At 38.7% G+C, this 16,207-nt stretch overlaps 1 protein-coding gene across 1 annotated transcript in view; it reads right to left on the bottom strand.

Moving 5' to 3' along the window:
- Positions 1–16,207, bottom strand: part of SWAP70 (switching B cell complex subunit SWAP70) — a 74,310-nt gene that overhangs the window by 44,339 nt on the left and 13,764 nt on the right. The window contains exon 2 of the mRNA XM_077769131.1: positions 5,561–5,701. Coding sequence (XP_077625257.1) covers positions 5,561–5,701 — 141 coding nt within the window. The remainder of the gene's footprint in view (positions 1–5,560; positions 5,702–16,207) is intronic.

The raw sequence follows: 16,207 nt of genomic DNA on the forward strand, positions 1-16,207 counted from the left end.
TGAGGACTTGGTATCTATAGATTACTGGTTTAAATCATAATAGACTAGATCAAGCTTTAACATGTGGAATCAGGGAAAAGAATTGACAATGATTAGGACCCAAAAGCCTAACAGGCTATTAAATCTCAGGGAAGAATTCAATTGCCACATAAATATACTAAAGCAGACTAGTTTTTGATGTAGGCTATTAGGGATCAGTAGTAAAAAGGTAACAATATACTGCTTTCTTCAATTATTCACTGTCAGATAATCCAGGTATGTTTCTTTGCAAAACAGAAGGGGAAAGTTCACAGAAACATTCTTTCTAGATGTTTATTGAATTCCATTCTTTACTAAAGAAGGAATTTAACAAACAAGTAAAAAAAAAAAGGTAACATTTAGGGTAGGCAAAATATCTGATATAAGTATATTAATCATTTGATGTCTCAGGAAAGTTGAAAATCAATTCTGTCAATGTGAAGAACAACAGGAATGATTATCTTTGAAGCAGATACAGAAATCAAATGGAAAAATTACTTTTTAGAAAGCGAATTTCCACATACTTTATCCCTTGGTCCCAACCCCTCAGAATAATTCTCCTAGGCAAAGGCAGAAAACCTCAAACAACCTAGGGGAAAATTGAGAAGAATGAACACTAAAGAACACCAGATACTAATCACAAGAAAAGAATCATCTTATAAAACTTAAGGGGGCACCTGGCTGCCTCTGTTGGTAGAATACGTAACTCTTGATCTCAGAGTTGTAAGTTCAAGCCCCATGCTGGGTGCAGAAATTACTTAAAAAACAAAATAAAATTGGGGTGCCTGGGTGGCTCAGTTAAGTAAAATCAAATGCTTAGGTCTAAAATGTATCTAATCCTTGGGGCTCCTGGGTGACTCAGTCAGTCAAGCATCTGACTCTTGATTTCGGCTCAGGTCATGATCTCACAGTTAGTTCATGGGTTCGAGTCCCCCACTGGGCTCTGCGCTGATGGTGCAGAGCCTGCTTGGGATTCTGTCTCTCCTTCTCTCTGCCCCTACCCTATCTCTAAGACTCTCTTTCTCTCAAAATAAATAAACCAAAAAATCTATCTAACCCTTATTAGTTAGGCAGCCTTATGCTCTGTTTCCTCCTAAATTAATTGGGAATAAGAATTCTAGTTATGCATTGCAGGATTAACATGAGGATCAAATGAGATAGTATACGTGTGTGTCATACACATATATATGACACAAAGGTGTGTGTGTGTGTGTGTGTGTATCACATCTTGCAAATATTTAATCATTACTTTTTATTTTATTTGCATAACTGATGACAATCTCTAAGTTGTATATTAACATTCTCCAGTTACTATAGGCATCTTTTCAACAAAGTTTCAAAACAAGGCACTAATCTGCTCAATTTAAACCCACACCATGGAAAGCCTGGCTGCTTTATTTGGACTGAAGGTCTGGCAAAATTCCACTCCAGGTGGCTAAGCAATAATAAACAAGAACTTACTGTTTCATCGCATCCTCACTCATTTTGTGAATGTTTTTCTCCAAATTTAGTGGCTAATTTTGAACTTTTAAAATACTGCTATATTTTCTCCCCCAGTTACAAAACTTTAAAAAACCTAAATATGGGTGCCTGCGTGGTTCTGTTGGTTAAGCAACTGACTCTTGATTTTAGCTCAGGTCATGATCTCATTGTCCTGAGATCAAAATTAGGATTCTCACACTCCCTCCCCATTTGCCCCCGCTCCCTCTCTTGCTAGCTCAAAAATAAGTAAATATCTAAATACTGAAACAAAAAAACATTTTCAAACTTAAAATTCAAGATATTTAAAGAAAGTTACACCAAGGAGAACAAAATGCAGTAATAAAGTAGAGCACTTCAAGCTATGAAACCATGTTTCTCTACTGGCCCACCCTACACAAATTCTAACACTGAAAAGGCAATTTTCAGATTTCTGAGAATGTCCAAATATGTTCTATTTTTACCTTTTTTTTTTTCATTTTAGTGAGCATGCACAAGTGAGGATCATAACCTGAGCCAAAAATAAGAGTTGGACACTCAACCGACTGAGCCACCCAGGAGCCCCTGTTCTATATTTTAGTAACAGACATACTTTTTAAGATTAAACACATGTACACAGCAGGTCATCAAATATTTGCAGAATTTAAGACATGTTTACTGGGGCACTTGGGTGGCACAGTCGGCTGAGCTTTCAACTTGAGTTCAGGTCATGATCTTGATCTTGCAGTTCGTGAGCCCCACATCAGGCTTGCTGCTGTCAGCCTGTCAGCACAAAGCCTGCTTCTGATCCTCTGTCCTCCTTTCTCTCTCCCTCCCCTGCTTGTACTCTCTCAAAAATAAACATTTTTTAAAAAGAAATATTTACTAATATTTACTAAATATTTACAATTACAGAACATAAATGAGTTCCCTGATCAATGAACAGAACAGCAGCCAGGAAAAGCTCCCAAAAATCGTACAGCATCATACTATGAAGTTTTGAGACCTCACAAATCAGTTTCTGCACAATTTGATTAAAAGATTTTTGAGATAGAATTCACATACCATAAAATTTAAAGTATACAATTCAGTAGTTTTTAATATATTCACAAAAATTTGCTACAATCATCACTATCTAATTCTGGAACATTTTCATCATCCCAAAAAGAAACCCCAAGCCCATTAGTAGTTACTCACCATTCCCACCATCCATCAGCCTGTCAATCACTAATCTACTTTGTATCTCCATATGCCTATTTTGGATACATCATATAAGTGGAATCACATAATTTGTAGCTTTTGTCAGTTTGATTAAATCTTACATTTCATTATGGTGTGGTTTCTCTTTTTTTCCTGATTATTAGGAATGATCAAAGCAATGTTACTATCTCTGCAGAAGAAATACTTTAAAAACATAACAGAGATACCCATAAAATAAACACACAAAGAGCAGAAAATTGTACTGTGAGGCTGATATGGAATAACAGGTATAGGCACAATGAATACTACATAAATGAACACACTGTAATCTTGACAACCTTTACTATAAATTTCTGAAACACATGTAATTTTTTAAAAAAATCTTCACCAACATTTTAGCATTTCCAAACTAATAACTTAACTTATTATCATAAATTTTAATTACTGTACTCTACTATTAGGAAAAAACACTAAACTATAAAAAATGTATACATATACAGCAATAAAAATCCAAAGAAGCCATAGAAAAAAAATATGCAAATAGTTGTGACATTTAGGTGATGGGAAAATACAGTTTTTGAATGTTTTTAAGTTTGGTGTTTAAGTAATCTCTACACCCAACGAGGGGCTCTATCCCAAGATCAAGAGTCACATACGCCTCCAAGTCAGCCAGGCACCCCTAACCATATTTTATTTTTAATTTAAACATATTATCATTGTCACTTTTTGAAAGGCATTTTTGGGGGCACCTAGGTGGCTCACTCAGTTAAGCATCTAACTTCAGGTCATGATCTCACAGCTCATGAGTTCGAGCCCCATGTCAAGCTCTGTGCTGACAGACTGAGAGCCTGGAGCCTGCTTCATATTCTGTGTGTGTGTCTCTGCCCTTCCCCCACTCATGCTCTGTCTTTCTCTGTCTCAAAAATAAACATTAAAAAAAAAGGCATTTTTTAAATATCTCCAAAACTTTCGTGCTCGATGTTTTAAATAGGCAAAAGCAGGGGCGCCTGGGTGGCTTAGTCGGTTAAGCGTCCGACTTTCGCTTAGGTCATGATCTCGCGGTTCGTGGGTTCGTGCCCCGCGTCGGGCTATGTGCTGACTGCCAGCTCAGAGCCTGGAGCCTGTTTCAGTCTGTGACTCCCTCTCTCTCTGACCCTCCCCTGTTCACGCTGTCTCTCCTAGAAATAAATAAAAATATTTTAAAAAAATAATAAAATAAATAAATAAATAAATAGGCAAAAGCAGAAATTTCCCAACTGTTCATGTGAATATGACTACTTTCATATCTAAACTAAGTATATATATATACAATATGGAAAGATGATACTAATACACCATAGAAATAAAAAAGTAATTTGAAGGGGCGCCTGGGTAGCTCAACTGGTTAAGCATCCAACTTCGACTCAGGTCATGATCTCATGGTTTTTTAGTTCGAGCCCTGCGTCGGGCTCTGTGCTGTTGGCTTGGAGACTGGAGCCTGTTTCAGATTCTGTGTCTCGCTCTTTCTCTGCCCCTCCGCCACTTATGCTTATGCTCTGTCTCTCAAAAATAAATAAATGTAAAAAAATTTTTTTAAGTAATTTGAAGAACTATATGTATAGCATGATATTAGCCATATGGAAAACAAATACTATGGATTAAGTATGAGCGTGTTTGCATGACCTTTAAAAGGGTCTGGAAATTTAACAGTGGTTACACCTGGAGAATGACTTTCAAAAGAATAAAGGGACATTCATTTTCAGTTCACATATTTTTATATTAATTGTCTATGTAATCATAAGAATATGCTACCTTTCATAATTTTTAATCACTATTTTTTTAATTACTTGAAGGTGCCATCAGTTTAGAGTTTTTCTTCTAAAAAGAAATAAAAGTACATTAAATTCAACACCTTATGTTAGTTTTTTTTTTTTTATGTTTATTTCTGAGAGAGAGACAGCATGAACAGGGAAGGGTCAGAGAGAGAGGGAGACACAGAATCTGAAGCAGCTCCAGGCTCTGAGCTGTCAGCACAGAGCCCGATGCAGAGTTCGAACCCACGAACCGTGAGATCATGACCTGAACCGAAGTCGGACGCTTGACCGACTGAGCCACCCAAGGGCCCCTAAATTTTCTTTTTTGAGAATAGAGGGTGGGCAGAGACAGAGGGAGAGAGTAAGAATCTTAAGCAAGTTCCATGCCCACCCAGCACAAGGCCAACATGGATCTCGATCTCACAACCGGGGCTCAATCTCATGACCATGGGATCATGATCTGAGTCAATATCAAGAGTCAGACATTTAACAGACTGAGCCACCCAGGCACCCCTTTTTGTGTCAATTTTTAATTATCCAAACCAAGGGATAAACTGAACATGGCAGCAAATACCAATAGGTTATATTTGGCTTCCAAACATATAATAGGTTTTTGTAGCTCTTCACTCATAATATACCCCAGAAGAAGCATCTGAGTAGTAACCTAAAAAGTCTACTATGGAAACTTGGCTGTATAATAGTTATTTAGTAAAGATAAACATCACCTTTAGTATTCAGTTTACCCTAACATATCCACGCTTTAACAATCATTGTCAATACATGTGGAACCAGAACTTAACAGCACTCTAAGAGAAGACAGTTACACAGACTAATAGAAAACACAGGTAGCGTTAATTTCAAAAAAAAAAAATGAGCCAAGTTGGAAAACATCAAACCAAGTTTTAGAAAAGTTGAGAAGAGGAAGAAATCGGAAGCAATGTCAGTTTCAAATTCTTTCCTTCCTGATATATCTCATGATACCTCACACCTGAACTACTCAGTGAATTCACCAAAAAGGCACTCTGGGGGCCCACTTGAAATGTGCAAATCAAGCAATGCTATAAGCAGGAAGACATTAAAATGAAGCATACCTTTTCCAAAATGAACTTGTTTAAATACGGCATGTAGCCCTGATTGGAGACTGGCCCCTCATCATCATCCCTGAAGTGCTCTTCAAGGGCAACAGGGTCATGTGGAACCTTCAGCACCGTGCACAGGTTATGAGAAAGGACCTAAGGGGGAAAGAAAGTAGTTTAAAGGCATCCGCTAGCACACGGCAGCTTCACTGAACACAACTGGCTGCTCCCTACCATAGGGAGAGAAACATGGAGACCAAGCCAGCAAGTACAGGATGAGTGCCGCCTGCCTGCCAGCTCCTCACTTGGTTGTTACCTCATTCCCTCCCCAGTTTTGGTTCACTTCAAACACGTCTCTTTTAAGCACGTCCAATGAGCCAGCTCCAAGCAAGGCCTGTGACTATACACAGGAATAAAAGGCATGGCATAGGGAATACAGGCAATGAGACTGTAACAGCACTGTACCGGTGACAGATGGTGGCAACGCTGGTGGTGAGCATAGCATAACATACAGAGAACTTGAATCGCTACTTTGTATACCTGAAACCAAGGTACGTTGTGTATCAACTCTACTCAAAACAAAAATTTTTATCTGTGACTATAATATTCTTTACAGTTTTTATTAATCGACCCACATTAGAAAGAAAAAGGGGGTTAAGAGCAAGAGGATGTTTTCAAAATTAAACTTCTCCCCAAGTAGAGCAGGGTCAGTCACAGACATAAGAGAATAAACGTGGTACTGGGCAGTTGCAGCCGAGGGTTCTGGACAAAGTGACCGATATGAGCCAATCACATTTCTCCGGGCTTCAGTGTTCTCACTTGTTCAATACAAAGGGCCAAGTTAATACACAAATGTACCAAATATTAATCAGCTATCTCTAAGTGTCCAAATATCTCTAAAATTCTACAATACTAAGTTTTCACCATAAGTATAACAAAGCATGAATATAAAAAAAGAAATCAAGAGCCTGGTTTAGAAAGAGGAGAAAAATCAACTGCAAAATATCTCAGAAGTCACCAAAATGGTTGAAATCTTTTGTAGAAAATTTGCATTCCATATATAAAGCATTACTGGCCTTGGCATAACCTAAGTGCATACTTTTTTTTTTTTAATGTTTTTTATTTATTTCTAGGAGAGAGAGAGAGAGGGACAGCGTGAGCAGGGGAGGGTCAGAGAGAGAGGGAGACACAGAATCCGAAACAGGCTCCAGGCTCTGAGCTGGCAGTCAGCACAGAGGCCGACGTGGGGCTCGAACCCACAAACCGCGAGATCATGACCTAAGCGAAAGTCGGACGCTTAACCAACTAAGCCACCCAGGTGCCCCCCTAAGTGCATACTTTAACACTCAGGTCGTTCAATTAGCAGTTTGGGCTATCTCAGTACTAACGTCATTTCATATTAAGTGAAAAGTTTCAAAATAAAACTTAAATCCCTCCTATTTCATTTGTGCATTCTAAACAGATCCAAATACATAGCTAAGGCTATACTTCCTTCAACAGAGACTCTTATCAGATGGTTAAATCCCACGTTAAAATATTCCGTATTTTTCTCACCTCTACACATTTGATCACTTGAAGAACCACATTCATCTCTTTGAAGATTTTCAATGCCATTAAGAGAGTAATTTTTTTCTACATACACCTATTACAGATAGGATTTTTTAAGATAAAAAATATTTAACCTATAAAAAGAATATTTGCATATCTTCTCTCTATATTTGTTGTTTCTCAAAGCTTCATTTATGTGGAGATCCTTTTCTACATGCTCTGCTAGTTTTAAGGAAGTAAGTAAAGTAAAGGAAGTAAATTCACAAATGGTAATAAATGAAGTAATGAAGACTTTTATCAGCCCCTACAAAGCAGGCTGTGTTTCTCAAGCAAAACCTCTATTTGCCAATAATAGAGCACATGAAAAGAGCACGGTAGAGCTTTTGCTGAAGAATCTTGCACTACAGTCAGCAAAGACCCAAACAGATACTTCCTTTCACTATTTACCTAGCAAAACCTAGGGAGTAATTATCTACTCCCAAAGAGGTTCTGTGAGGATCAACTTCAAGAATATAGAGTATTTATACATTTTTTAAAACATTTTTTATTTTTGAGAGACAGAGTGTGAGCGGAGGAGGGACAGAGAGACAGGGTGAAGCAGAATCCAAAGCAGGCTCCAGGCTCCAGGCATAACCTAAGTGCATACAGCCCAATGCGGGGCTCAAACCCACAAAGAGTGAGATCATGACCTGGGCCGATGCGGGGCTCAAACCCATGAAGAGTGAGATCATGACCTGGGCTGAAGTCAGACGCTTAAGTGACTGAGCCACCCAGGTACTCCAAGTATATAAAGTGTTTAAAAACTGTAATGTACTATAGAAATAGTTTAGAGAAATAAGCAAGTTTCTCAGGTAAGGGTCAAAGTCATTCAAATCATATACAACTTTAATCAAGTAAGAATCTCAACCACTGGTTAAATTACAGTGTGTTCATAAAACAATAATAAGGAAGCTCCCAGTCCAGTATGAAAAGGTATCCAAAATACATTTAGTGAAAAAAGCAATATACATAAGACTACATATAGTTTACCATCTTTTATGTAAAAGAAAGAAAAAATAAACTCTAAAAGGATATATAAGAAACTAATAACAGTAGGGGAAAGACTAGCTTGATAGTAGACCAGGGGTAGAAGACTTTTCACTGTGCCTCTCTTTTTTTTAGGTTTGAAAAAAATTTTTACCTAGTCAAAAGTGTTCTACCTACTTAAAAATTACACATGTATTTTTTAAAAGTGGCTGACCTAAGATCATACAGCTAAATCTATTTATCTTTGAAGTCTATATTTTTTTCTTCTACATTAACCTGCTCTCCAGAAATTACGTATAAAAGGAAGACAAATTCCACAGCAATGTAGCATGATTAACAGATGAGTGAGAAGGTCAATAAATGAGTTCAGAAAGGAAAAACAATGTGTGCTCAAGTGACTTCACAGAGGATGTGAAATGTAATCTAGGCCTTAAAACAAAGAGAGCTTTTAGGATAGGAAAGAGCAATTTGAAGGCTTTCAGATAGGGGAATAACATGAGAAAAGTCGATCATTAATGCAAACTCTTCAGGGGACCAAAAAAAAAAAAAAAAAGACACCAATGTCTCCCACAACTCCTTTGCTCTACTTTTGAGTTTCACAGATCTTCCAACTAAACAGGGTCTTTGGACGTCATATTGTCATCCTTCTCATCTGCTAGGTGGGTCTTTGGACGCCATATTGTCATCCTTCTCATCTGCTAGGTGGTAAGTACTGGCTCAAAGAGATAAAATGTGTTATTTTTTTTAAATAGGGTTATTTAACAGAACTGAGACTAGATCTCAGGTTTTGTAATACCTGGTCCAACACTCTCTAGTAATAAGGAACATCATGGTTTTAGTTCTCTAAAGTCAACAATGTTCCTTGTAAGTGTAAGGGCTTGGTTCAAATCAGTGATCCCACTAAAGATTTAGTTTTGAAATCTAGACTTCAGCCTTGGACAATTAAACAGCATTTTCATGAAATAAAGGGATAGCTGAATTCAATGACAATTTTCTTAACGGCCTTTATCTTTATTTAAACAATTGTGAGGGAGACAGGACTTAAGAGTAACAAGGCCCCTAGAGGAGACCTAAGCACAGGCCTGCTGGTGCACTGTGTTCCTGTTCAGTGGTTTGCCACTTGCTGTTTTATAATGGTTTAATGTTTCGCTGTTTATTTGCTCAGTCTCAGTAACCTCACTGCAGAATAAGGTGTTAAACTTGCTTCTAACAAAAAGAATTTTTAAGCCTAATCCTTAACTGTCAACCAAATTCATTTTATGAATTTAGCAAAAAGAACTACAATTTTATCAGAAATTCAGCTTTTTTCACTGTTAATATGGCCTAGAATAGGGAAGTCGTCTTCAAGCAAAATAACGAACTACATAATAGATAAATGAAAAGGTTTTGTTACTGAAAGAGAAATAATTATAGGCTATCTTTAAACTTTAAAAAAAAATTTTAGGGGCGCCTGGGTGACTCAGTCGGTTAAGCGTTCGACTTCGGCTCAGGTCATGATCTCACAGTTCATGAGTTCGAGCCCAGTGTCGGGCTCTGTGCTGACAGCTAGCTCAGAGCCTGGAGCCTGCTTNCAATTTTTTAAAAGCCTAGACAGTATCTCAAGTTTCTTTTAAACAAAAAATAAAACATATAAAGAAATCAGAATCTTTTTTTTTTAAATGAACTTTTTCAATGCTTATTTATTTATTTTGAGAGAGAGAGAGAAAGTAGGGGCAGAGATAGGAGAGAGAGAATTCCAAGCAGGCTCCATAATGTCAGCACAGAGCTCAACATGGGGCTCAATCTCATGAACTATGAAACCATGAGTCAGACACTTAACCAACTGAGACACCTGGGCACCCCAAAGAAACCAGAATCTTGAAGGCCAGAATATAAATTACTAACAAGAAGTAAACACTCCATAGGTTTATACAGTTTATTATGCTCTTTAAAGTAGACTCATCTTATCCGTCAGCTGGTTTTAGTCTCGCCCCTTGAGAAAGTAGGTATTGCTATTTTACTGATGAAGAGGAGGAGTCAGAAATTACCAGATGTGCCCAAATCACATGTGCAGTGAAATTGGGACTAGAACCTAAGCCTCCTGCTCTGATGCCCTTTTCTCACTTGCCACTTTCCCTCTCTTTCTGTAAAAAAAGAGAGCCCTATGACCGTGTGGCTGTACACACAATTGTAGCTAAGGTGCAGTGATGGACTGACTGGTACTTCCCCAGCCCTACCTAGGCAGCTCTCCAGGAGCCAACAAGATGGCTGGCACTACTTTGTGGAGCAGAGTTAAATCCAGTGGTGAAGAATATAGGCCTAGAACTCGGAGACCATTCTCTCTCAGGGAGCCCCCATCTCCTAGCATCCACCTTTGGGGGAACCAGTTCCAAGAGGGACTAGCCCCCTCTGCAGATGAGGAAGCTGGAAAGCAGATCAGAACAAAAGCAATCAGGAGGAAACAGGGCTGCAAGTTCTCGATTTGTATAAGGACTGTCCCTGAATCACTCTAATCAGTGTCTGCAAGTTTCTCAAAAAAGCTGAATTTATCCCACTTCAAATGCCTGCTCCTCCAAGTGCCGTTCTTTTAGCGCCCACGATTGCTAAGCAACTTTGCTCTCATTCCCCAGATTTGAAGAATAAACTATTGTCACTACAATAAAAGATCCATGTCCATGCCAAAAACCCATCTTGCCAGTTCTTTCATAGCTATCTACTACTGGCTCTGCAGGGTCTTTGCTGACAAGAGATGACTAATTAACTGCATGAGCCCTGTTGGTTGGTCTGTTCCTGTTCAGTGGTTTGCTATTTACCCTTTTTAAGTACTTGGCTCCAACTATCATGAAAATGAAATCAAGGATGATTAACGACTAAACAGTATTTTAACACCCATTGAGTACATAATGTTTACCCTCCTCCCTCCCAAAGATGTAGAGATTATAAAGGTTCCCTGAAATGTGCTCCCCCCACCATACACAAGTCACATAGTTTCCCTTTACAGGATGTGCGTAATGGGCAAACTTCAACACTGAAAAGGGGGGCGGGGATCTCCATTCCAACAAGCTTATCTGAACCAACACAATCATAGAATTATAACTTATAATAACCAATCTTTTTTTAAAACATGAAAATTCCTGTCTGATTTATAAAATTTCATGCTAATAGTGAATTACCAGAAAACTCTTCCTAACAATGAACCAAAATGACCAACTTCCTACCGGTGTTATGCCCTGCCTTAAGAGCATTGTCTTAATAGAGGTCCTGCCCCTTACCACATAGAGTCATTTTCCCTTTCCTGACAATATCCTTTCATCCTGCTTATCACTGTTTAAGTCTTGCTTGCTTTCTCTTAAATTATCTTCATTGTATTCAGCCTCAGAAATCTCAAAGTCAGTGTTGACTCAGTCCCTAAATGTAATCACCATCCTAGACACTTTTATCAAATTAATTTAAAAGTAAGTCATCTATCACATTATCCCTTCATCTAAAATTCATCAAAAGCCTACAGAAGCAAAACCCAAATAAGTACCTCGGCCCTGTATTTAAGTCCCTGGACAAGTCAGGCCCTCTCTATCTTTCTAGTGTTTTTTCCTACTGCTATGTACCAACCGTACTAATCCCACCAAACAAGTTAACTCACTGTACTTCACCCAAACCCTGTACCACCCCCACTCCCTCAAGATCTTTGCTCCAACCACCCCTACACCTCCATTTCTACCTAACATTCTTTTCAGAAGCCTCCACCACCCAAAATCAAGATGATCTTTCTTCACTTTGCATTTCCCAAGCACTCTGTATTTCTTATCTTACACTACCACACATGATTTTGCTCTCCCATAAGATGGTAAATCTCTGAAAGAAAGGCCCATGTCTTTACCTATCCTTGCATTCCCACAGCACCTAACATGCTATCCAAAAGTCAGAAGGCTTTCAATAAATTGAAATAAATTTCAATAAATACTGAACACATTCTTTCTAAAAATACTCTTTCAACAGTAAAACTATATTATTTTAATAATGACAACAATCTTAGTAAATATCCTACTCCTATCTCCTTATTTCACAGATAAGAACACCAAGGCTTGAGGCTTAGCCTAAGTCAAACACTGATTAGTAATAAAACAAGGATGAGAACCCCAATCTATCTGCCTATCCCCATAGTATGGCATGCTAGAACATTCCCTTCTGTCTAGTTACTAGGCCATTCTCCACAAACTCTAGGAAACCTTTACTGGCCCTCCTGTCCACTGAACTCCTATTCAGCATTTAGATGAATGATTTCACATGCTAGCAGTATCTCAAATACCTGACTGTAGCTCAGTGAGGGAGGCAACCTTGCCTAATAGTTATATCCACAACCTTCAGAGACTATTCGTAAGAGCATAACACTTGTGAACAGATTATGGCAGCATATCTAACTCAAAACCACCTGTTGTGATGCTGTCCATAGACTATATGCCACTAAACTACCTATGGTAAATGCTACTGGACTGCATTCTAAATGAATCACCTTTAATAAGTTAGTTCAGATACTTCATTAACTTATTCCTCTTCAGAAATCAAACTGACAGTATCAGTAAATTTGACCACATAAAAAGTGTTTCAATTTCCCTTTAAAAAGAAACACCATAGGGGTGCCTGAGTAGCTCAGCTGGCTAAGTGGCCAACTCTTGATTTCAGCTCAGGTCATGATCTCACAGCTCATGAGATCAAGCCCTTTATCGGGCTCTGCCCTGCTTGGGATTTTCTCCGTCTTTCTCTGCTCCTCCTCTGCTCTTCTTCTCTCTCTCTCAAAATAAAAAAAAATAAACAAACATTAAAAAAGAGAGAGACCACAAAAAACCAAAAAAGGATAATAGCTCCAAAATTCAAATTACTTAGAAATTACGTAAAAGATTGGGGCGCCTGGGTGGCTTAGTCGGTTAAGCGTCCGACTTTCGCTTAGGTCATGATCTCGCAGTTCGTAGGTTCGAGCCCTGTGNTTAAAAAAAAAAAGAAATTAAGTAAAAGATGAAAACCTATTAAAAATGGATATTGGACGTGTATGGAATATTCACAAAAGAAACTAATGGCTAATAAATATAGGAAAAGATGCTTAACCTCACTGGTAATCAAAACAATGCAAATTAAGAGAGCTATTACCTGTTGCCTGAGGAACAATACCTGATATTTACGGTTTTATTTTTGAGAGAGAGAGACAGGCAGACAGACAGAGTGCAAGCAGGGGAGGGGGAGAGAGAGAGAGGGAAACACAGAATCTGAAGCAGGCTCCAGGCTCCGAGCTGTCAGCACAGAGCCTGATATGAGGCTCGAACTCACAAACCATAAGATATAATCTGAGCCGAAGTCAGATGCTAAACCAACTGAGTCACCCAGGTGCCCCAACAATACCTGGTATTTAAACAGAAATAAGGGAGTAAGGAATGCCACAGTCAACACTGGAGAAGGAACAGAGAAGGTTTTCTCCATCACGACTGACATTTTGGACCAGATAATTCTTTGTCAGGGAGCAGGGGGAGGTGTGTCCTATGCATTGCGGGATGTTTAGTAGCATCCCTGGCTGAAAGCATCTAAACATCTCAAATATCTATGAACAGGAAAGTGGTTAAATAAAACATGATGCATCAAAACAGTGAAATAGGTCACAGCCATTATTAGAATGGTTGTCTCTATCTATGTGAGGTGATAATGGAAACATTATCCTGGGGTGTCCAAGATGGCTCTGTCAGTTAAGTCTCCAACTCTTGATTTGGGCTCAAGTCATAATCCCACATTTCATGAGATTGAGCCCTGCCCCGCATCAGGATCCACACTGACAGCACAAGGGATTTTCTCTCCTTCTCTAGGTGCTCCTCCCTCTCCCTCTCAAACTAAGAGAGAGAGAGAGAGAGAGAGAGAGAGAGAGGGGAAAAGAAAGGTCACCCTAACACTTGTTCAAGAAACTAGGTTACAAAAGCATATGAAATATAGTCCCATATATACAAAAGGATGTATATGTATGTGTATATGCATGTATGTGCATGCATGTGTGTATGTGTACAAAGCAAGGAAGGGGGAGGCAAAGGGGGGTGGAGACAGAGATGTTAGAAAGATATTCACTGAAAAGTTAATTGCATCTGCCTTTGGACATGGAATTTTGGGTATTTTACCTTTGCCTCTATACTTCAGTGTGTTGCCTGAATATTCTATGTATTATCTTTATAATCAGAAAAAGTGAAATTTTATGGAAAATTTTTAAATGAAATATGTCTAGGGGTTCCAGCTAGAGAATACTAATAAAATTACAAAATATGAAGAGACAGATCATTGTAGGACTACAGAGTTGATTAACTCAGTTCAGTCGTTCATAAAGAACTATCCTTTGCTATCCCTCTCGAAGAAGCCATTTAATGGGCAACAAAGTCTCCCAGTCTGGGACACCTTCCTTAGATTCCAGCCTCCCACTGGACTACAGCATAAACATATGTCTTTAAGAATAACAACCACTTATAATGGGGCACCTGAGTGGCTCAGTCAATTAAGCGTCTGACTCTTGATTTCAGCTCAGGTTATGATCTCACAGTCATGGAATCAAGCAAGCCCCACATCGGGCTCAGCCTACTTGGGATTCTCTCTCTCTCTCTCTTTCTCTCTCTCTCTCTCTCTGCCTCTCCCCTACTTGTGCTTTCTCTCTCAACATAAATAAACTGAAGAAGAAAAAAAATTTTGAAGATTTAACTCCAATAAGTGTCTGTCTTCTGTTCTACCACTCTGTAAGTTCCATAAAGGGAAGGTCTGTCTTTTATCCATCTATGCAATATCAAAACCTAATAAAATGCCTGATGAGAGAGTACCTGTTCAACAAATGTTTGCTAAATGAGCCCCATTTAAGAATTTTCTTTTTTTGTTTGTTTTTGTTTTTGTTTTTTAGTTTCCTCCACCATCATCTTTACCTAGATCTGGGTCTTTGAATTTATTTCACTATACTACAACTATATTCCACCAGAAAGATTTTTTGTTTAATTGTAATCTCTAATTCAGATCACTTTTAGAGTAAAGAACGATGCCTCTGTTAGTTATTAACACCACCAGAACGAGCAGGCATAACTCATCTGACTGAGGTCTATCTAGTAAAGCAATCCAGTTCCTCAAAATTTGAGTATTTTTGAGGAAACGACTCAATAAGAATTAATAAGTGTAAGAGAGAACTCTATAACAGAAGAGAGAAACATTAGTATAAGAGTTCAATATACGACACTCTTCTCCAAAAGAGAATCTCAAGTCTTAATGTACATCCAAGGTAATGACAAAGATCACAAATCAGAGGTTTAACTTTGCTGCCCTCTCTTCTAACCATTTTGTCTCTTTATGGTCTCCATAATATGGCTTCCATCCCTACCAATCTCATGAAATTGCTTTTTCAAAAGGATTCTCTGGCAGACAAAGAGATGTACCACTCAGATCCCTCAAGAAAGGAACTGCTGCCCAGCTACAAGGACTGTGATTAGCTGAGAGCCTCCAGCGATTAGTACCTTTAGGGTCCCCCTCAGCCAACAGACTGAGCAAGATGGTGGCATCATTTGCTCCCAGTTTTGTCACGTCAATATCTCTGTTTGACAGTTCCTTTCCCCATTCTTGCTTCCTCTTTCATTTTTCCCATTGGTGTTTCTCCCCAATAAACCGTTAGCACTCCCAACTCTGTCTCAGCATCTGCTTCCTGGAGAACCTAACATGGGACAGATACTTTCTGAACAAGTCACTCTCCCAAGTCTCTGGCACTTGGCAATCTGGATCATCCCCCTCCTCTCAGACTTATCTTGGTTCTTCTCCTTCCCCTACAACGGTGCCCTTATGGGATCACCTCCCTCACCCCTCCTTCTTCCAATTTAGGCATTTCCCAAAGCTCAATTTTCAGTCCTGAGTTGTTCTTTCTCCTTACTTCCCTCTTGAAAAGTGCTTTTATTCTGACAACACGAAGTCACCTCTATTCTAATAACTCTCAAATCTCCTTCTGGTTTTGCCTTCTCAACTGAACTTTGATTTATACCCCTAACTAATACTACATCTGCCTCACATCCAAAAAATCCAAAGGAGAATTCATAATCTTTCTCCCCAAAACAGGGGAGAATC

This window comes from Crocuta crocuta, unplaced genomic scaffold, assembly GCF_008692635.1.
Source record: "Crocuta crocuta isolate KB4526 unplaced genomic scaffold, BGI_CrCroc_1.0 scaffold255, whole genome shotgun sequence".
NCBI lineage: Eukaryota > Metazoa > Chordata > Mammalia > Carnivora > Hyaenidae > Crocuta > Crocuta crocuta.